General features: G+C 45.5%; 1 protein-coding gene across 5 annotated transcripts in view; it reads right to left on the reverse strand.

Moving 5' to 3' along the window:
* Positions 1–23,891, reverse strand: part of LRRC56 (leucine rich repeat containing 56) — a 114,907-nt gene that overhangs the window by 39,248 nt on the left and 51,768 nt on the right. For all 5 annotated transcript variants that reach the window (XM_054025707.1, XM_054025705.1, XM_054025706.1 and 2 more), the window contains one exon: positions 13,808–13,868. In XM_054025707.1, coding sequence (XP_053881682.1) covers positions 13,808–13,868 — 61 coding nt within the window. The remainder of the gene's footprint in view (positions 1–13,807; positions 13,869–23,891) is intronic.

Here is a 23,891-nt window from a genome sequence, read left to right on the forward strand (position 1 = left end):
TCTCTGGGGTGGTTCTAACATTGTGCCATACCACTACATAACATTTTAAGGAAGGAAGTGAAGAATTCCTTTTCCAAATGAAACTCCCGGGTGAATTTAGGTGAAAAGAATGTAATTACCCAAACTGGAATGTGGCCTGACCAGTGTCACAAAGAGTGCTGTGGTATCTTTAATGGCCACATGTAGTGAGGAACCTTGTTTTATGTCTCATCTAAAACATACCAATTCCATTGGCACTATGGCATCATCTGATATCACACAGAGAATATTGGTGGCGAGTCAGAGGGAACTGACACCGCTTCCTATTACATGGAGGTGTCGATTAATTTCTTTTATGCAAGTACTGACCCATCCCAACCATGCCTGACTTGTGTTGTCTGTTAAGATCACAACACATGGTGGCGTGCCTGTCACAAACAGTGAGTCCAATCAAAATAATAGACCTACAGGGAAAGAAATATATGTGCATGTGTGATTTTTGTGGAATAGCAACAGGTTCTCTTTGAGCTGCAATGCGCTCATGTAAGATGACAATCACTAAATCAATTGAATTCTGAATATTTTACAGAAATCAAACTCTCAGAACTGATCATATATATTATTATCTGCATTTCTTCTTCACCTCCTCACCCTCTCGTTGTATGACATTTACCAATAGGCAAATAAATCTAAATTGCTTCATTTCCTCCTTTTTGAAACCAGCAGCAGCCCTGCATTCCAAGCTCGTAATTTTCTATTCAATGTAACTGCTTCCGAAAAAAAAAAAAAAAAAAGCTGCAGACAACGGGCTCTTCTGGAGGAAAGAATCAAAACAACCCACATCCCCCCCATTACACTATTGTTATAGATTGTTTTCCGACCTATTTCTGTAAGGACATACCTTTCTGATGGCTGCTTGGACCACTGTTGTCATGGAGACGGTTAAGGTTGGGCAGCTCTACCAGCAGCAGTCAAATTACCATTACTCCCCAACTCTCAGGTCTTTGGATTTCCTCTAGGGCAGTGGTTCCCAAACTTTAACAGCCCGCGAACCCCTTTCACTAAATTGTGAAATCTCGTGAACCCTCTCCTAAAAATGAATATTTTCAGGGATTTAAGTTTAAATTTCCTCAGTGTGATGGATGCCCCAACTGCCCGCCCTGCTTTTCCTGGGGCTCGGGCTGCCGGCTCTCCCACTGATGGGGGCAGGGCTCGGGCTGCCAGCCCCAACTCCCTGCCCCACTCTCCCTGGGGCTCAGGCTGCCAGCCCTGCATGGGGAGAGCTGGGGTTCAGGCTGCCGGCTCTCCCACTGACGGGGGCGGGGCTCAGGCTGCTAGCCCCAACTGCCCGGCCCCGCTCTCCCTGGGGCTCGGGCTGCCGGCTCTCCCACTGACGGGGGCAAGGCTCGGGCTGCTAGCCCCAACTGCCCGGCCCCGCTCTCCCTGGGGCTCAGACTGCCAGCCCTGCGTGGGGACTGCTGGGGTTTGAGCTGACGGCTCCCCCGCTGACTGGGGCGGGGCTCGGGCTGCCAGCCCCAACTCCCTGCCCCGCTCTCCCTGGGGCTCGGGCTGCCAACCCTCCGTGAGGAGCGCTGGGGTTTGGGCTGCTGGCTCCCCCGCTGACGGGGGCAGGGCTCGGGCTGCCAGCCCCAACTGCCCAGCCCCGCTCTCCCTGGGGCTCGGGGTGTCTGTCCTGCAACCGGGTCCCACCTGCTGTCTCCAATACCCGGGGTCCTCTGTCCGCCATTAGTGAAATTTTTCTGACGAACCCCCTCTAATGTTCTGCAAACCCCCAGGGGTTCGCGAACCCCAGTTTGGGAACCACTGCTCTAGGGTGACCAGACAGCAAGTGTGAAAAATCAGCACAGGGGATGGAGGGTAATAGGTGCCTATACAAGAAAAAGCCCCAAATATTGGGACTGTCCCTATAAAATAGGGACATCTGATCACCCTAGTTTCTGTATGGTTTTGTTTTTGACTGTAACCATTCTCTTTCATCACTGACTAAAAAGATCACTTGGGCCTAAGTTCACATAAGTGAACACTAATACGGTGGGTAGAAAAGTTGCAGATGCAAATGGTAATAGCTGGGCATCTAAATACTTGTCTGCAGACACAAATCCATTAGTTATTACACCTCTACCCCGATCTTACACGACCCGATATAACACGAATTCAGATATAACACTGATAAAGCAGTGCTCCGGGGGGGGGGGGGGGGGGGGCTGCGCACTCCGGTGGATCAAAGCAAGTTCGATATAACGCGGTTTCACCTATAACGCGGTAAGATTTTTTTGGCTCCTGAGGTCAGCGTTATATCGAGGTAGAGGTGTACTATTATTATTTGTGTTACAGTAGTGCAGAGAGGCCCCAGCTGAGGTAAGGGCCCTATCGTGCTGGGTGCTGTACACAAACAGAGCAAGAGACAATCCCAAAGAGCTTATAATTTAAATAGACAAGACAGGCAAAGGGAGAATTATAACAATTTTTTTTAACGGATGGGGAAGAAAGGTGCAGAGAGAGTAAGTGACATACCTAAGATCATTCTGGCTGACTAAGGTATTGAACTTGATCTTCTGAATCCCAGTCCAGTGTTTTAACCCCAAAAGCATCCTCTGTTGGAGGTGCATAACGGCACCTTGCAAAATTAGAGACTGGATTCAGGCCCAGCTGAGACTGGGCCCTTCAATTTACTCATATTGCAATGTGGCCATTTGAACTAGGTACATACTGTAAACTATCAATGTTTTTAAGAACAAACCAAACCAATGATGATTGGGCTCAATTAAAACATTTTCTTTGGAAACGATAAAGTCATCATCCATACATGTTCATGACAGAGGAAAGGAAGGGAGAAGGGGTAACCAGAGAGTGAGAACCAGAAGAGGTTCAGGTATACAGAATTTTTGCTTCCTGACACTAACGTTGGAGTGGGGATAGTCTCGCCCCTCAGTGTTCAAAGGGGCAGTTCATGATCCCTCTATTCCCAGACCCTTCACATAGGAAGGGCAGGCTGGGAAATTCACATCATTGCCCTTAATCAATCCCACAGGAAACCAACCGTACAGCTGATACAGCCTAAGCACACTATGTGTGCTTTTGATTGAGCCACTTTGCACTGCGGAATCCCACTTAAAGAGGGGCTCCAGAGATAGTGATACGTGGAAGAGGCAGAGCGAGAGGACCTTGAATTAGTACACAGGCTCAGAGTTTTATGCCGATGCCCCTGGCCTCCAGTATGTCTCAGGAAATCATTAGTTTTGGGAGGGGGCGGATTTCCCTTCTTTTTCCATGATGGAAACACTTCCCCCTCCCTTCCGTGGAAGAATTATCAGGAAATGCTGAAAGGGGAATCCAGGATTTTTTCATTGGGAGAGCACGATCTAGTCCTACTGGGAGGTTCACTACTAAAATAATTAGCCAGAGTTCAGATAGTGAGATGGTGCCATGAGGTGGCAGGGGGATGTAGGGATACCAGGATCTAGTTCCCAGATGGTCCTGCCGCAGCAGAGATATCAGCCACCTGGAAAGAAATGGTTCAATGAACCATTCTTTCAAATTTTCTAGAGCAAGATAGCCTACCTCCCATTCACACTATGACCTGTGATGGCAAAATATTTATGAACTTGGACTTGAATTTATGGACTTGCATGAGCTTAAGCAGTGGAGTAAATAAGAGTGTTCTGGGTGTGAGCATAAAAACAGAGAACCAAAACAGTGCAACATTCAGGCATTATTTCTTCCTCAACATACATATGTTCCAAGCACTGGGAAAATTCCTTTCACCTCAAACACTCCCTAAAAGTAAAGTTCTCAAAGGGTATTTCTACTGCAACGTTAGCCCAGGATTCGCACTCAAGCTCAAGCCTAACCCCCTTTCCATCTACACACAAATCACACTAACCCAGGGCTTGGACCCAGGGTTCCAGGACTCCATGGCGGGTAGAGGGTCTGAGCCTAAGTCAAGCCAGGACCTAGAAGTTCAAGCCCTATAGCTCTGCAGTGTAGATGCAGCCCCACTGGACTCGTGCTCTGAGAATCTGTGAAAAGTATTCCATAATCCAACGGGGCAATTTTCTTTGTCTTCTGAACAGTCAAGTTTGGTGAACAGTGAAGTTTTCCCACACTCCACCCCAAACAAAGGGCTAGAGCAGCCACATTTGGGGAGGGCACTAAAATGCCTGGGATATGGGTGGTTGGATTTGGGCCCACATAAAGCAGTGTAGATGCTGGAATCTCAAGATGGAACCCAGGGTTCAACAATTTCTTACCCGGGGTTACAAATGAGTGTAGCTGCTCAAGCCCATAATCATATGATGATGCCCCTGTTGGGAAGCTGTTTATCATAACAAGGAGACAGGCAGATATGGGGAAGGGCCTGGGAGAGGGCTGTGTCCGCTGCACCTGTCAGGCAGAGAGCCTGTGCTGGAGAGTTTCAGCAAGCAGGAGTTGGCTGCAGAGACGCCTCAGTTGGGGAAAGCTATAAGGACTGAGAAGCCCTGGAGACGATGACTAAGACAAGAGCCAGAGGGGCAGTGAGATTGTTCTGAGTTGCTCTGCATCTTTGCTGCTAAATTAATAAAATAAATAATTTCCATGCTGCTATTGTAGCACGCTAGCCCGAGGAAAGCTCGTGAGTCTGTCTATCTGCAGTGGGACTCTCACCTCTCAACTACTACAACAATGCAAATAAATAGTAACAGTAAGATGTCAAGAATTATATTTATCTTTAATAAAAAGAGCAAACGAAAATGATTTTACAAAAGATTTTAGAATTTTGGAACTTTCATATTCTAAAAGAATCCAGACAGATTTATTTTTGAGGCCATCGCTAAGAATTGTTGCATAAGGATTACTGTATGTATGTACAGCATCTAAATTATATACCACATGTATTATCCCAGAACATGGAAAAGTTAAAGGGGAACGGGAAGTAGCGGAATAATGGAAATGAAAGATATGGGTGAAAGCTGACTGGCAGAAAACCAGACTGGGGAGAATGGTGCCCCGCATTTCAAAGGTACCTGTCCCAAATATCCCTTATTTGGGTGGGATTTCTATCCCCCTATGCCAGACGTGGGCAAACTACGGCCCGCGGGACCATCCTGCCCGGCCCCTGAGCTCCCGGCTGGGGAGGCTAGCCCCTGTCCCCTCCCCCGCTGTCCCCCCGTCCCCGCAGAGCCACGCCGCTGCACAGGCAGCACTCTGGGCGGCAGAGCTGCACGCTCCTGCTGAGCAGAGCGGCAGCGTGTCCGGCTCCGGCCGGCGCAGCAGCCAGACATGCTGCTCTGCATGCTCTGCTCGGCATGGTAAGTGGTAAGTGGGCCGGGACCGGGAGGTTGTATAAGGGGCGGGGGGTCCCGGGAGGCAGTCAGGGGACAGGGAGCGGTTGAATGGGGTGGAGGTTCAGGGGGTGGTCAGGGGGTGGGGAACAGGGTGGGTTGGATAGGTGTGGGGTTCCAGGGGGCCTGTCAGGGGGCGGGGGTGTGGATGGGGTCAGGGCAGTCAGGGGACTGGAAGCAGGGGGGTTGGATTGCGGGTGGGGTCCTAGAGGGTGGTTAGGATTCTTTGCTGGATTGGGGCCAGAGAGGTATACTGTCTATTCCAAGCACTGAAAAATCATGAGTCAGGCTCCCCTGCCCCCTAAATCATCAGATTGGCTTACACACCATGAAATTAAAAAAACAAAACCATACAAAACCAATAAAATGTGGCTTCTTTTTATTTGCCTTCTGGTTTCAGAGTGTGAAATCCTGGCTCCACTGAAGTCAATGGCAAAATTCTCATTGACTTCAATGGGAGCAGATTTTCACCCCGAGTCTTTAGGGTGCACTCACATCACATTTTCAGGCTTTTCTCCACAGCCATGAGGGCTAGGGACTTACTTAAAAAAAAAAAAAGAATGTGAAGATTCTCATGTAATCACTTGCCTCCAGCAGCTAAACTTTAAGATAAACACCCAGTTTCACGAGACTCTTGATAAACGTGTAAGAGCAGGCAACAGTTGTAGTGCTCTGAATCTAGTAGGAATAAGCCTTTAGTTAAGGATTGCCACCTCCTCATCTCCCTGCACTTTTACCGGACAGTAGTGCACCAGCATGACTTTCCTCTCATTCAGTTGTGCATGGACAGCTCCAAAACTGAATGTAACACAGACTGCAGCACAGACACATTTTAAATGTGGCTGTATTTGGATTACAGAGTTCTGCATTCTTTGCTCTGTTCCTACTTCCCACCCACGTCCTCTGAGCTCTATGCTGATGTGCACCCACCTTTCCCGTCTCACTTAACCACATACATGCAACAACATTAATTTCAGCCCCTGAGCTGCAGATGTTAGTTCTCTATTGTAAGGAATTGCAAGAGTGAGGTTTGGAAAAGCCCAGCTGTCTTGTGAGCTACAACCACTACAACTGAATGGGAGGTAATGGGCAGTAGCTGGTAGAGCAGAGGTTTCAGTCTGGTTAACTATTGCTTGTGCTATAAACTTATGGGCACAAATTACCAAGAATCAACTTCAGTTAAAAAAAAAGCACCTTCTAAGAAGGCAAATGTCTAACATTTTACACAAGTCTCTTTATTCATCACTGAAATTAGAACGAAAGCTATTAGATAAAACATATAGGCTGCTAGCCAGACTAGAAGAAAGCTCATTAGTTTTGAAATATAGTTCTTTTTGCTGTAATCATTAGGAAGACAAGTAACGTGTCATCACAAAACAGTGAAAGAGAGTCTTAACTCTCACTCTTCAGAATAGGTTCCATGTTTCTTCCTTAATTATCAGTTCATAAATCTAGAGTTTCTTGGCTGATACGAGAAGGATGGAGGTAATAAGTGAGAACCTCATAAAATCAGTGTAATGTAGCAAATTAACAAGGACCTGAAGTAATTTGTTTCATCATATACTATATTCTCAAAAAGTAAAGAGGTCTGTAAGAAAAACATTGAAACTGAAAAAAAATGTAGATATTTGACAAATAAACCGGGATTTATTGTCCACCTATATGGTATATAACAATAGCTTGCAGTTATATAGTGCCTTCCATTCCGAGGTATCCCAAAGTAATGCAAACTTTATAAACTACCCCCACAAAAAAGACAACCGATTAATTTATGGCTAAGGTTGCTCATTGCATCCCCTACCAATGGAATCATAAAAACTCCAGAAAATCACCTTTTAAGCCAACAATCAACCTCAACTCATGAGCCATACTAATGAAATGTCAGCCTATCCAAATGATTCCTCAGCTCCACATCAAACTCCTTTTCAGTTCCAACATACTATATAACCAACCTCTATTTCCTCACAATCACACTCACAACTTTAACTCCACTGTGAGGTAGATGACCTAAATGCCAAGATCTTTAAACATGGGTACCTAAAGGTAGGTTCCTAAATTCTCATTTAAGTACCTAAATATAAGTGGTTTGATTTCCAGAAGTGGCCTTTTCTTGTTTTCAGATTTTAAAAAAAGCTTTTATTATTTTCCATATTATTTATAAAAAAAATAGGAAATTCCAGACAAAAACTACATTAAGAGAAATTTAACGTTGCCTGGATAAGCACACAAGTTGGAAAATGACAATATGCATCATGCCTCTTCATGTGCACGCATTATGACACAGTCTTTAATTACATGACCACACATCATTTGTCATATCATACAATATAGTATTTGATATTCTTTCTATCACATTAGAGACATGTGCAACATCTGAGAAAAAAATTCCAGTCTTCAAAATGTTAAGGATTGTATTAAAGAGGACTGTGATCAATTGTTCTCCATGTCCACTGAAGGTAGGACAAGAAGGAATGAGCTTAATCTGCAGCAAGGGAGATTTAGTTAGACATTAGGAAAAAAATTCTAATTGCAAGGATAGTTCAATTTCTAATTCCAAGGGAGGTTGTGGAATCCCCATCATTGAAGGTTAGATAAAGACCTGTCAGGGATGGTCTAGATTTACTTGTCCTGCCTCAGTGCTGGGGGCTGGACTGGATGACTTCTCGAGATCCCTTCCAGCCCTACACTTCTAGGATAGACTGGATCACTGTTAGAACAATGAAAATATGGTGAGTATATCTTTAACAACCTGGAGTTTATCACTAAAAATGCCTCTGCCAGTTTTCAGCTTCCTATTCCCAACCATTCTGGCTTTATGGCTATTCAAAAAAGTTCATAGGAATTATTTGTATAATGAGAAAAGTGCATTTCTCCCCCACTGTTCTCATACTCAAAAATATACATACAATTTCTTATTTGCTCTTTAAGAAAAAAAAATCACCTTTTGGACAGAGACCAAGCATGGAAAATTTCAACCCAAAAAGTGAAAATTTTGGACAGTTATGAGTGACTAAAAACAGAGGGTTAGGATGGAAACCATTATGCAACATTAACTATCGCAGTCATAGCTGCTCCCATGATAGCATCTTATTTTAGGATGTTGTAATAACAGGTATTAAATTGACACAATACAGATGCCCAAAAATATACTTCAAGTAGACAGACTGTGCTTGTGTGGGCTTTGCCCCTAAGTACTCCAGGTTTATCCCGAGACAGGCTGCTGGAGACGGGAAGTAACGTCTGAAAGCCACTGCTGTGTTGGGCTAGCAAAGATGCTTTTTTTAACTCAGCTGGCAGAATTCTGGTCTGGGAACGCTGCCAGGTTCTAGTCCCTCCTTTGCCTACTCCCTGTAATTTCATTTAACTGACATGTAGAAGACATGTGGGCTGGCTTCTACTGGTACTTCTGAGCCTGGCAAGTGTCATAGGTAATATTAAAGCAGATATCCATGCCAAAACAGTTATGAATTGTATTTGATCAAATTACTCCTAACTTAAGACTAACACTTGCTAGTTTCCAAGACCAAAAGAATGTCAGATGTCAGGAATTATTTTGTTAAATCTTTTCATGCCAGGAGTTGGATTCCTCAAGTACAAAGATAAGGGCAAAATCTCCCTAAAGCTTCAATTCAAGTTAATGGGACTTAAGGACATACTTAAATCCTTTCTTGAATCAGGACCTAAATGCAAAACCAATAGAGCTGGTTGAAATATTTTCATCAAAACTTTTGAGGAAAAGTTGCTTTTTGCCCAAAACGAAAAAAATCATTTTGGGCAAAATTTTCATTTTTTTTTCCAATGAAAAACAATTTTGATAAAAAATTTCATGTTTTGGGACAAACTCAGTTTTTAAAATCTGAAACTTAGGCCAAACCTCTTCCAATTAATCCCCTTTAATACTTAATTTGTCCTCCCAACTCTCCAAAAGGAGCAAAAGGCACCAGTCCATGTGAAGGGCAATAGAGTAAAACACATTTTGAGTGCCTAGGCCATGCCGGTTTTGAAACGTTACAGGCAAAAAAATAACAAAACACCTGAATTGAAAAATACCATATCTTTGGAACCCTAATATTACATTTATGCACTAATCAATTTCCTTCAAACATTCCACAAAATCTCTACTATGGAATAATACCATGGACAAGAAATTTTGGGAAGTCTGTTTTGTTTAAAAATGGATTTTCTGACTGAGGCAAACTAGAATGCAATTTACTTTGCCATATTCCATTGGATACTGGCAAAAATGATTTCATCAAGGTCATTCCTTTCACCACATATCTTTTCCTCCTATGCAATCCTGCAGCAACATTGAAATCCTGTGTTTATGACTTAACAACCGGTTGCTATGAAAATGATTGAAGTGATGTAGTTTCAGCATTTCAAGCAAGTAGATAAAGATGGGCCAGGATGAAAACAGACTTTATTTAAACCACAATACTGTATCTAATAATTAATAAGGGGACCAGGAAAACTAAATACATAGTATGAAAGATGAGGAGTTTCATTTTTAAGTACTGCTTGTTTAATTGTTTTCCCATTCACTCAGAGCCCCTATTTATCAGGATGTTTGTGACTGAGCATTTTGTGCCTGAAATTGACTCCAAACAAATGACATCATGGGGCTCCATGCCATCCATTCTCTTAATAACTGTCTGATCAAATCTGCTAAACTTATTAGAAAGATTTATTTTCTTTAATGGGAAGAACCCCATAGATGCTTGTGGTACTTCGCTGATGGTGAAAAGGCAAGGTGGGAGCAATCACTACCAATGACAAGGATCCAAGGTCATAAATTTCTTAAGCATCTCTTTCAGCATCTTACTGAAGCACTCCACCAGCTTATATGTCTGAGGGTGATAGACCGATGTCTTTAAGGCCTTGATTTTCAAGAGGTCACACAATTCCCCCGTTAGCTTTGAAGTAACATTGATCCCCTGGTCAATGAATATCTCCTTCAGTATCCACCTGTGCAAAAATCTTCATCGATTCGGTGGTGATAGTAGCCGCAGTGGTTGAGCAAAGGGAGATGGCCTCTGGGCACCATGTGACGTAATTCATTATCACCAGAATGCACTGGTACCTGGCCGCACACTATTCATGGTCCCATCAGGTCCATACTGATCCTTTCAAATGGTACTCCAACCACTGGGAGAGGGAGTAGTGGAGCTCATGTGTGGTGGGTATCATAAGCTGGGGGAGGCTCAGCCCCCCAAACAGCCAAGCATGGCCCCGCCCACGCTCCGCCCCCAGGTCCCTGCTTCCGCTCTGCGGCCTGGCTCCAGGGCTGCAGGTGGAAGGGGCAAGTCTGGGAGCTAGCCTCCCCCAGCTGGCGGTTCATGCGCCGCCCATGGTGGAACTTTTGGGGCCTTGTCCATCAACACTCCAGGTACAATGCGCAGTAGTCCCTAATCTCTTTTTGATCCCCTGCCAATAAAATTTGAGGGCCACCCTTTTAAAGGTCTTCTCTTGCCCCATTTGACCCTCTCAGGGTATTGCATGTGCCGGTGCAGTACTTTGCAGCAGAATTTCTTCAGGACAAGAAGTTGTACTCCTTACTTCTCTAGTTTGGGGGTCCTTAGCCAGCTGATACAGTCTCTTGTCTCTGAGTTCAAATAAAAGCCACTGCTTCATCAGTCATGTATTTATCATCTCATCAATTTATACTGGCAAGTTGGTCATACGCCTTGCTCAGGGTTGGGTCGTCCTTCTGTTTGTTACAAAATCTACATCTGCCGCCAGCAAGTTTAAGTCTAGGGGGTGTAAGATCCTCTGTTTCCCCTGAATACAAGGAGGGTACTGCTTCTGCGGGAGCTCCCTTTGCTCAGATCTTCTGTCTCTCTGACTCCTGATAACTTTTTGGGTTTCTGTGACTCAGGGGCCTCTACATGAGAGTCTGCCCCTTCCAGGGAGTCGTTACCCCATGACTTTATGACCTCCCTGAAGAACTCCCAATCCCAGCCCAAAAATCACCAGGTAATCTAGTGGATGGGCTACACCTGCTCATACTTTTCCTATAAGGCTTCCCACAATTGACTGTACCTCCTTTGTGGGATATGGGCACATATCCACATGAACACACTGGAAGTAGATAGGATCTGGAGGCAACCTTGGGGACACTGTTAGCTGTTCTCTAATCAATGTTGGGGTGCACCCCAAGTATACTTCTACCCCTGTAGTCCACACAGGAACTAATATCCTGATCAGGCCTCTTTTCCTAGCCATGGTATCAACTGCCCATGGCTATTCAGAGTTGCTAACCATTAAGAGGCAGTCACAGAAGAAATGTCCTCACTGTCCATGTGAAAAACAACTTCTGATCGAGGGATTTGCCCTATCCCTTGACTGCCCTAGGGGAAGCTGAGTGTCCGAGGTGGGCCTTCCCTCAGGATTGAGTTTTTCCCCAGCACTTTGTTCTAAGTGAGACCAGGCTTCTGGGGTCTTGCCATAGCTGTGGATCACCTGGCGGACTAGGTTTGGTATTTGGTTCCTTGGAGCTTGCTCCCATTGCCAGGCCGAGAGATCCGTAGTCTACACAGTCTGTAGATCTTAATGAGCATCTTCAGGCCTAGGTGTTCCACTGGCTGGGTGTGCAGCTGCCATATAGTTTTCTGACAGCCATATTGTGAGGGCCAATGTCTCAGGTCTGTGCCGCAACACTTGCTCCCATCTTCCAGCCAGGAGAATTTCCGAAAATTGCTCCAGCATGACGTGCTCGGCCACCAACTCCCTGGTCTGCTTTTTGGGCTGGAGCCAACACTAACAATGTTCTTTAAAGCTCTGGGCTGCTGCACAAGGTCAGGCCCCCAGTGGAAATTTTTCCAGGTGAAAGTATCAGTGGGTCTCGGCATTGATATCAAAGATGTCTAAAATAGCCGCCTTGACCTGTGCATAGTCTCGCGTGTCCACAGAGTTGAGGCTCCAATTCACAGCTTGAGCTGGCCCAGTAAGATAAGGTGTCAGCAAAATAGTCCAGTGTACAGATGGCCATCAAGCTGCTGTGGTGACCCTTTCAAAACTGAAGAGGAAAGCACCCAGGTTGTCCCGAAGTCCTATCTTTGTGTGTTTTATGAGACGCCTTGGGGCAGGGTGTGGTTCGGCATCCCAACTGCTAGCCCCTCGTGGTTGTAAAAGGGTTGCCACCTGCTGGACCAGGCATTATTGCTGCTCTTGCTGTTTCGCCTCAAGCTCCCAGATGAGCTGTTGTTGTTGCTGTTGATGTGTGCTGCTTACTGTTGGGCGACCATTTGTTGAAACAGCTGGTTCTGTTCCTGCTGTTGTTGGGAAGCCTGTAGTTGTTGGCTGTCCATCCACCACTTCATCAATTTGTCTATACCCATACTTCCCCCACCCGCAAGGCCTTACAGAAGACCTGGGATGAGAGACCACATTCTCCTTCAAGTTGTGATGGGCAGTGCTCACTGCTGGTGTTGCCTAATGTTTAGGATATTAGGTCTCTACTCACCCTGCCTCCAGTGTCTCTCACTGGCCATTCTCATGCCCCTTGGGGGTCTGCCTTTTGGTGGGTGTTGACTTGACACTCTGGTCAGGTCACTAATTAGACTCCAAGGAAGATATTGGGTCCCACATCCTCACAACTGGGGGGAACATCAGTCTATCTGTTGACCCTCTACGGGCATCCAGCCCCAGCTGCAGTGTTTTCAAAGTCTCTACCCTCCCCTTGCTTCCCCAAGGGCGAGTCTGGAAGTGAGGGTTTTCATGCTCTTCATAACAAGGGTGGTTGGTAGGGCAGCCCTGGCCCTGTCACTCCACTGGACCCCAGCTCAGGACCTTGTAAGAGGCCAGCACCCAGGAATGCCTTAAGGCTGCCTCCGTGGGCCACTTCCTACCGCCCACTCTCCCAACAAAGTCTTATAGTTTGACACAAGGTAGTGAAGAAAGAGTAACGGAACCTTCCACCCTTCTGGGCTCAGAAGGCAGGCTCTTTTTCCCAGGGAAAGGCTTCTGGAGCATCCTTCTTTAGGAGCATTCAGGTTAGGTCTCTCTCCCTGCCCTGCCAGGCATTTGCTGAGCTGTCTGGCTCCCTTTTAAGCCCCACCTCCAGCTGTAGCATGCTCTGCAGTGGGATGGGCGGCGTTGCCTTGGGCCAGATTTGCTACTTAACTCCTTCAGTCCCAGTGTGGGGCTTATATACCCCACCAAAATAACCCATCTGACTACAGACTGGGGTGAAATCCTGTCCCCAGTGAAGTCAATGACAGAATTCCCTTTGACATCAATGAAGCCAGGATTTCACCCCAGCTCCTCAGTTAGGATATACCAGTGTAACACCATTGATATCACTGGAGCTATGCTGATTTATACCAGCTGAGGTCCTGGCCCTAAATCTGTAGGTTATTGGACATACATAGAATTTTCCTACACTGGGAGGGAATAAAGGCAGCAGAAATGAACATTTTACCACCCAAACAGGGAAAGGAAAGGTGTCATATTCCTCATGTTTATTCCAATTATGGTTTCTTTCTTACCTCACAGATACAAGTAAACTGTTGTTCAATTTCAGTTGTCTTAGATTAGGGAGATAAGCACCTGCAGGATCAGAATAAAGAATAGTTTTGTAGAACTGGTTGCAGAACATAGGAAACATATGCCCGACCTCACAAGCTCAAGCAGCCCACAGATTTTTCAGATGCACTTCTTACCCCTCTTGACCACTTCTAACACTCTAGACTATGTTTGAAAAGTTAATGACACGATTTCAGTTGTGCAACATTCCAGCCCCTGCATTCTTTCATTATAAGCTTGCATGTTAGCTGCAGTGGTTTCAGAGTTATAACCTTTGAAACTCCCCTCTGAAAAGCACCACGTGGCATCATTCCCAACAAGAACAAACATTAACAGAAGTGTTTGCTTGGAGGTGATCATGTGTTGCTCAGTCTGATTCTATATCCTTATTGACTAATAATGACTTATTCTGAAGAGTTAAGGAAGATTTACATTATCTCCCTCTGTGCAACATATCCCCATATTTTTTATAGTTCGCTCTTGATTCTCTCTTCTACATCTCTCTCTTTACGCTGTTGCCTACCGCATAATAACTGGTGATGGAATTGCAGCATATGCTTCTTACAGCCAAGTCATACTTTATTTGAGAAACTGAAATCCTCTTACTGTATATTTTTCTAAATGTGATTCTTGAACCAAGCAGCAAAAGGTGCCATCTTATTTGTCACAAGCCCATCATGTTATAATTAAGGCTGCGAGTTTGTCATGAAGGTCATGGAAGTCATGGATTCCATGACTTTCCAGGACCTCCGGGACTTCTGCAGCGGCCAGTGCGGCTGGCCCGGGGACTGCCTGAGGAGCTCGGGCAGCCCCGGGGTCAGCCACACTGGCCGCTGCTGGGTCAGTCTCAGGCCACTGCCCCCCTCCTCCCCACAGCAGCAGGAATTTGGGTGAATGTGGAAAGGGGCTCAGGGCGATGCTTATCTTGGGGGGCTCCCTGGAAGCAGCAACATGTCCCTACCTCTCAGCTCCTAGATCTGTGCACTGCCTCCGCCCACCGTTACTGCCCCCGCAACTTCCACTGGCCACAGTTCTTGGCCAGTGGGAGCTGCGGAGTCGGCACATGCGGTGGAGGCAGTGCACGGAGCTAGGAGCTGAGGGAGGGACATGTCGCCACTTCTGGGGAGCCACGAGGAGCCAGGTAAGGAGCCTGCAGTCCCACCAACACCCCTAGCACCAACAGGGATCCTGGGCTGCTCCCCCCACCCCCGATAGGGTGACCAGACAACTGCCTGAGCTCCTCAGGCAGTCCCCGGGCCAGCCGCACTGGCCACTGCAGAAGGTTTTTAAGGTCAGGTTTGACAAAGCCCTGGCTGGGATGATTTAGTTGGGAATTGGTCCTGCTTTGAGCAGGGGGTTGGACTAGATCACCTCCTGAGATCCCTTCCAACCCTGATATTCTATGATTCTATGACAGCAAGTGTGAAAAATCGGGATGGGGATGGGGAGTAATAGGAGCTATATAAGACAAAGCCCCTAACAGGGTTCCATCCCCACTCTGAACTCTGGGGTACAGATGTGGGGACCCCCATGAAAGACTCCCTAAGCTTGTATTCTACCAGCTTAGGTTAAAACTTCCCCAAGATACAATTCCTTTTCTTGTCCTTGGATGGTATTGCTGCCTCCACCAAGTAATTTACACAAAAATTCAGGAAAAGGGTCACTTGGAGTCCCTGTTCCCCAAAAATATCCCCCCAACCCCCTTTCCTGGGGAGGCTTGAGAATAATGTGAGTACCAACCAGACCCTTTGTCTTCAGGACACTGAAAATCAAACAGGTTCTTAAAGGAAGAACTTTAAAGAAAAAGTAAAAGAATCACACCTGCAAAATCAGGCTGGAAGGTAACTTTACAGGGTAATAAAAAGATTTAAACACAGGATTCTCCTCTAGGCTCAGCTTCAAAGTTACAAAAAATAGGAATAAAACTCCCTCTTAGCATAGGGAAAATTCACAAGCTAAAACAAAAGATAATCTGATGCATTTCCTTGCCCTTACTTACAATTTCTGTAATTTTAGATGTATCATTTCAGGTATGTTTTCGGGATCTGTTTTACCTGCCTGGTCTCTTTCTCAGTCCAGAGAGGGAACAAATAAAGAGAGCACAAACAAAACCTCCCCTCCCCAGATTTGAAAGTATCTTCTTTCCTTATTGGTACTTTTGGTCAGGTGCCAATCAGGTTATTTGAGCTTCTTAACCCCCTCAGTACATCTGGCCAGGAGGGATTTTATGCTACTGCATACATAAAGGTCGTTACCCTTCCATTTATATTTATGACAGCCCCAAATATCGGGACTGTCCCTATAAAATCAGGACACCTGGTCACCCTACCCCCGAGCACCCATGGTGCCCACGGGCAGCCCCCCCAAGCACCCGCAGCACTCCCTCCCCCCCCTGCAAGATTTAGTCAGGGGTATATAGTACAAGTCATGGACAGGTCACGGGCCGTGAATTTTTATTTTCTGCCCGTGATTTGTCCATGACTTTTACTAAAAATACCCATAACTAAAACATAGCCTTAGCTATAATTGCATTGACCAAGATCCCAAAAGTCCTACCTTTGTTTTGTTATTATCTAATTTCATGTATTTTCTGCATATAATCTATTGTTTGCTGCTTGGTTTTGTAAGTTTCATAATCATGAGTAACCTTGATTTAATTATTTGAAATTCTTCACTCTGATCCCATGGAACATTTTCCTTTTCACTTATTTCTAGAGGCAGTTCTGAATCAAAACCACAAAACCCAACTCCCCTAAACCTTGGAGCAATTGGGATACAGGTACAAATTCTGTATCTCAGCCACCATCTCTATTAATCTCTGACTAATTCTAGATCTTATAATTCAGTCCAATGTATCTTGTTTTAGTTATCGCAGATGAAGGAACGACTTTAAAATGGTGTCTGTGGGCATCCTGGTTTCACTATATGGTATAGTTGTATGACATTTTTTATATAACAGTACACTAAAATCCCTTTTAATTGTCAGAAACAAATGTTCTATTTAAGTGACAGACACAGAAGCTGGTAGAGTTGAGAAACAGACCTGGTATGGTTCGACCTCCACCAGTTTTCTACCAGGGGAAATTTCCCTAGACAGGGGGAATTCCCCAGTACAAACCTCCAGTCACTTTGCAGCCTGAACCCTTTCTCCAAACCATAAGAAAAGCATCATCAGTTTGATGCTATATGGGCCATTGTAAAGCTAAACAGTTATGTTCTTGAAAAGTATATTTGTGAGCCCTAGGGATAAGCCACCTCTGGCAAGGCATTAAGATAATACAAATAATACATAATGATAATAGTCCAGAAAAAGGAAATCATTCCAACTTTCCCTTCTATTTGATGGAAGAATTTTGACCAGGGCCTCCTGGGATACTCCCATCCCCAGCACATCCATGAATCATCTCTCAATAAATGAGCTACTTATGTGATATGTCCAATGCTGTTTGAGAGCTATTATCATCCACATATTGGCATCTGTGTTTTTCTATACAGGCACTGCAGACCACACTGAAAATATTTATCTGATTATTTTGCAAAGGTCTTTGGAGCACTTTAAATATGTAAAGCACTGAGTGAAACTAAGTTATATTCTCTTGTTGCTTCTTAGTTTACAGCAACCAAAAGCATGTTAGATGTCCCTCACAGCACAAATAAAACATGATCCCTGCCCTGAAAAGCTAGCAGTCTAATGTCAGACATGATGCAAAGAAGAAGGTAACAAAATAGTTCAGGGGCTTGGAAGAGCCAAGATTAGGGCCAATTATGCTAGACATTGAACAGACACATATGGGATAGTCCCTACTATAGAGAATTTATATTTTAAATAAACAAGACAGACAAAGAGTGGGGAAGAGGAAGTATTGGTAGCCCCAATTGACAGATGAGGAATTGAAGCTCAGAGAGATTAAATGACTTGCTCAAGGTCACAAAGGAAGTCAATGGCAGAGCAGAAACCACAACACAGATCTTTTCAATCCCAGTCCAGTGCCTTAACAAGACCATTCTTCTTCTTAGGTTACACCAGTAAAATTAATACTCAGTTACTCAGCAAAGGCTAGTTCACAGGATGATTAAGCAAAAAATGTATTAAAATGAGAGTATATTAATAAATGTGTTTGACTCATTTCTTATGGGCATCATAGTAGAAATGGGTATTAAGTAGGGATGTGAATGAGGGGAGGGGAGTGGCCTTGCAGACTAGCTTGGCAAGAGCATTCTATTCCATGCATATAGGGTTAGTGTGGAAAAGGGATTCAAGAAGGTAGAAAGGGTGACAGTCAGAATCACAAGCCAAGATTGTTTGAGCAGATAATTATTTACTTCTTTCCTCTAACCCAGTCCTCCATCTCAGAAATTCTATTGCTCTTCGGCGCAAGTTATCTGATGGTAATGCAAGCTGTGGTAACTTCTAAACTGTTTAACTCTAATGGGCTCTTTAGTGAACTAACAGAGAAAGCATTCCATGTGCATCAGGGCAAAATTCTGCCAACAAGATTCTTATTTACCAGGATTTTACAACATCACTCTCCAATACTACAGGCTCTCCCTTTAAGTTTTACTACTACATATACAATTTCTTCATTGATGTTAAGAGTTCATTGTCTGTCTAATTGTTTCAATGATCCTGACTCCTTATGCATAGATCCAAGAATGGATCCAACTTAGAATGGCTGCCAGAAGGCAACAATTGAAACAGAATGCACAGCATTGCGGGCAACTTGATTAAAATCACCTAGGCATAAGAGAAGCCATGTAATGTCTTAGATGAATGTATCCACCATTACTTTAAACAGGGATTTCTACAACTTGGTCATGAATACAGTTCCAGATATCAGAGGGGTAGCCGTGTTAGTCTGAATCTGTAAAAAGCAACAGAGGGTCCTGTGGCACCTTTAAGACTAACAGAAGTATTGGGAGCATAAGCTTTCTGAAGAAGTGAGGTTCTTACCCACGAAAGCTTATGCTCCCAATACTTCTGTTAGTCTTAAAGGTGCCACAGGACCCTCTGTTGCTTTTTACAGTTCCAGATCTGTCAGCAATCAAAATTGAAGGGGTAAACACATAGAAAAAAAATAGTCTATCTTCTTTACTCTACACTAAACACCATGTGCAGCTAAAGAAGAGTGCACAAGTAAATCCAAATGCTGTGGACCTTGAAAAGAGACTTGCCAGGAGAGTTCAATTTTTTGCCTGCCACTCAACAAGACACATAGAAAACAAATCACTGGAGACTTCAAGCAATGACCTGAAACAATAAGGGAGCTTAATTTTCAACTGCTGGCATAAAGCCCATAATTACTTTAAAATAGTCCATTTGACAACATTTTGCATTTTTCCACACACCCTTTCTTTGAGAAATATAACCAGCTCCTCTCCACCAGATCATATCACTGTGCATAAGGCTGGTCTGACAACTTGAGAAAAAGTCATCTGGATTATTTGTTAAAGCCCTCCATTCCCCAAAACTGAACTGACCAATTTTATATAACAGGGGAGACCTTTAGGTCAGCCTAACCTTGTGCTCTGGGAGATGTAGATCTTGAATGCTCCTGCTGGAGTCTGTACATAGCTAACAACTCTTAAAAATTTTCAAGAGGAAATTCTCCATATAAATTGTGGATTTGGGGGCTGCCAGGGTCCTAGCTACTGGAGGGTTTCCATGTACAGCCTGGTGACTTTATATAGCAGAGGTTAAGTGACTTGACTAAGGCCACAGAGAAAATCAATGTCATGGTCAGGTTTAGCATGCAGGACTCACTTACTTAGTCTATTCTGTCTCTCAGATTAGCTACTAGAGGCCACAATAGCTGCTCAGCAGAGAAGTGGTTCAAGTGCAGTTGGCTAGGCAGGTATTTATAGTGAGTCTGGCACCTTCAGTGGCAGTCTAGGTGCCACTGCCCCTTCTACAGAGACAAATTGTCCTGGGATAACCCTACAAACCCAGGCCCCATTCCAAAGGTCCAAAAAACAAATGAACTGAAAAAAAACCTCAGCCTCGGATAGCTGTCATGTTGAGAGAGATAATGAATGACCAGTGAAATTTAAGAATAATCCAAGTGGCAAACTTTACAACCTAGCAACCTATTGCCATTTTCCAGGGTGTTTTCAGAAGGAAAAGGGCTAAAAAGTTACTTATGAAAAATTACAGTTCAGATTGGCTTGATATTTTGCAGTACTCAAAGTCAGTGGGGACGTACAACTATGGGATTTGTAGGATCCAAAGGCCAGCTCTCCGTGTAGACTTGGACTAAACAGTGTCTGCATGCAACCCAGAGATAGTACACTGTATCCAGAAAAGTTAGCAAAAGTCGATCAGAAGGGACTGGAGAGTGACAGATTTATTCCAGTATTACGAGGGAAAGGGAACTATGACCTGAGGGGAACACATGAGAGAGGAAAAGAGAACAGTGAGATGGTAAATAAACAATTTTCTTTGTTCTTTCTTTCTAGCCTGAATGATTGGGAAGATCTAATAAACAGATCCATTTTTTGCATGAACATATGAGGAAGAACAGACAGCAGAGATAAAGACTGAAGCAGGCAATGGAAGGGGCTACAGGTTTAAAACAACCACCCTCCAGAAAAGGCATGGAGGATGTATGTCTTGTAACTGGCTGGTCATATACAATGGAAAAATATGGAGGAATGGAAGCTCAGCTTTGGAGAAGAAAAGAATGTAAATGGCAAAAGGAAATTTCCTTAGGGAGATGACCAGTGCCTGCCGATAGTTGAGGGGCAGAGTGAGGGCAGCTGGCTTCAGCAGGGTTACTCAGCATGTTCACTCTGTGTGAGCATGCTCAATACAAGCCAAGCAGCAAATCTGGATGGGCACATGACCCTGCATGTCCCCGCAATGCATCATCTCCGTTAGGGAAATCTGAGTGCATTATGAACTGCAAAGGAGATGGATTTAATTATACACTAAATTATCATGTGCATGTCATAAAAAGATCTGTGCATCAAAATTATCAAAGAAAACGGTGCAAAATGGCTGGACAAATCAACACAACTCTCGTACCACCTTACTTCTCAACCCACCATCTAAAATCTTTGCCAAATTAAAAGACTTCCTTCAAAAGATCAGCCTTTGCATATTAAAGGTGGCCATCCACAGACTTTGGTGGACTGCAAGTGAGAACGAGTTCCTTAAGTGAAAATACCCTGCCACCCACTTCCTGGAATTGGTCTCTGGGTACAGGGAGCGAGACCATCCCACCGTACCATAATTTCTGTGTTGGAACAGGGTGGAGATGATAAGAATCAGCATGTTGCTGAAAGAAAGGGCTAAACAAGAATTGGGGGGTGGGCGCTGACAAGCTCAATGCAAACTTTCCTGTACAAGGAGTTCTCTCAAAGTACTTTACTTCCTGCTTCTCAAGTCCACTGACATTTACAAGGAGAAGAATGATAAGTGACAAGTATTGACAGCATTCATCAAAATTGTGGTGCACATAGAATCTCTCTCAAGCCCATTCTCTAGTATAGTTAGATGTTCCATTTTTAACAGGACTGGATGAGATAGTTAAGTACTGTAAGTAGTGTGACAGACCCAGACCAGTGGGGTACAGGAGTCTGGTAGAGGGCAAATATACTGGTCACTGGATGAGTAGTTTTCTGTTCCCTGAGTGACCAGAGCAGGGGCTGCACTAGAGTAATCAGGAACCTGCTAGAACCAGTTAAGGCAGGCAGGCTAATTAGGACACCTGGAGCCAATTAAGAAGCTGCTAGAATCAATTAAGGCAGGCTAATCAGGGCACCTGGGTTTTAAAAAGGAGCTCACTTCAGTTTGTGGGGTGAGTGAGAGGAGCTGGGAGCAAGAGGCGCAAGGAGCTGAGAGTGAGAGGGTGTGCTGCTGGAGGACTGAGGAGCACAAGCGTTATCACACACCAGGAGGAAGGTCCTGTGGTGAGAATAAGGAAGGTGTTTGGAGGAGGCCATGGAGAAGTAGCCCAGGGAGTTGTAGCTGTCATGCAGCTGTTACAGGAGGCACTATAGACAGCTGCAGTCCACAGAGCTCTGGACTGGAACCCGGAGTAGAGGGCGGGCCCGGGTTCCCCCCAAACCTCCCAATTGACCTGGACTGTGGGTTCTCCCAGAGGGAAAGGTCTCTGGGCTGTTCCCCAACCCACATGGTGAATCTCTGAGGCAAGAAAATCTGCCAATAAGCGCAGGACCCACCAAGATAGAGGAGGAACTTTGTCACACTGGTGTCAGGAGTGGGATCTTGGGGTGCATAGTGCAGCGGAAGAAGGAGGGTGATTTAAACAAAAAACAAAATAAAAGGGAGAGGGTTTATTTTTTTTCACCACAATGAAGGACGTAGTGCAGGCACTGATACAAGCTATGGCGGCCCAGCAGGAGGCTACCCATGTCCAGGCAGCCGCCCAACAGGAGGCAGTGTGGCTGCAGCAAGAGACTAATCGCCTGCTGATGGACCAGGCTGCTCAAGACAGAGCTATGTTGCGGGAACTGGTAAACCAGGTGAAGTCCCTTACAGAGCTGAATTGCGGCCATGATGGGACGCGGCTCATACAGGCCAGCCATTGGCTGCAGAAAATGACACGGGAGGCTGATGTAGAGACATACCTTCTGGCCTTTGAGAGGACAGCCCTACCGGAGGCCTGGCCTCAAGATCAGTGGTCTGGCATCCTTGCCCCATTCCTGTGTGGGGAGGCCCAGAAGGCCTACTATGATCTGCCTGAAGAGGCTGCGGCAGACTACCCCCAGCTGAAAGCAGAGATCCTGGCCAGATCTGGGGTAACGACAGCAGTGCGGGCCCAGCAGTATCACAGTTGGAGGTACCAGGAAGACAAAACCCTACAGTCCCAATTGTATGACCTCATCCATCTCGCACGAAAGTGGTTGCAAACAGAGTCCCGGAGTCCGGAAGAGATACTAGTGGTTCTGATCATCGACCGATACATGAGGGGACTACACCAAACCTTCGTGCCTGGGTAAGCCAGAACGAACCCTCCACCTACAACGAGGTTGTCGCCCTGGTAGAGAGGCGAAGGACAGCGAGGGAGCTGACCCGACCAGTTAAGGAAGAAGCACCCCAGGTTAAACTAGCAGCACCAAGCCCTAAAGTTCGGGTGACTGGGCCACCAGGAGGGCCCAGGTGGAAAAAGAGAGAGGCTGAACGCCCATTAGAGGCCACAAAGAGTCGGAGCACTGAGGGAGAAGAGGATCGTGATGTTAGACTGCCCAAACCAAGAGACTGGGGAACGCCTAGGGCTCCACACAGATGTTATGCCTGCGGGGAGTGGGGACACATAGCTGCACAGTGTCCCAATGCTGAGGAGCCAATGCAGTGTAACCTGGGGAACTGGGCAGATCCATGCTCCCTAATCCACCTTGTGGGGGTCTCACTAACCCCACATATGTATACCAGACCAGTGAAACTTAATGGGGTAGGGACCATGGCACTGGTTGATTCGGGGAGTGCTATCAAGCTTATCTCAGGGAAGCTCGTGAAGCATAGTCAGCTGCTGCAGGCTAAACGTATGGGGATAACATGCGTCCATGGGATAGTTAGTTACTACCCCACCATCCCAGTAAAAATCAAGATCCAAGGGAACACTACTGAGGTAGCAGCAGGTGTAGTCCCTAAACTCCCGTACCCGGTGCTCATAGGGAGGGACTTCCCAGGGTTTGGAAACTTACTCCCAGTAGGGGGATTGGAGAAAGATGGGGACCCTAAAATTGATGAGGCATCCAGAGCAGACTGTCAACCCCCAATCGTCTCTGAAATATCCCAAGATTTGTTCTCCACTCCCAGACAGGGTAGAAAGACAAAAAGGGAAAGAAGGGCAGCTAAGGCCTTGGGAACCCGAATACTGACCCAAAGCCAGAGGGTCGCTCTTGTAGGTAGGCGGACCCGCGCACTGAAAAGGAGGCCACGCAGGAGGGAGAAGCACCTGAGTCTGACCCCCACCCTAATGTTTCTGAACCAGTACAGGCAACAGAGACTGGGCCCCTAGATCTTGGGCAGATTAGCCCCGGGAGAGGAAATTTTGGACGGGACCAGGCAGAAGACCCAAGGTA

Source organism: Malaclemys terrapin, chromosome 4 (genome assembly GCF_027887155.1).
Source record: "Malaclemys terrapin pileata isolate rMalTer1 chromosome 4, rMalTer1.hap1, whole genome shotgun sequence".
NCBI lineage: Eukaryota > Metazoa > Chordata > Testudines > Emydidae > Malaclemys > Malaclemys terrapin.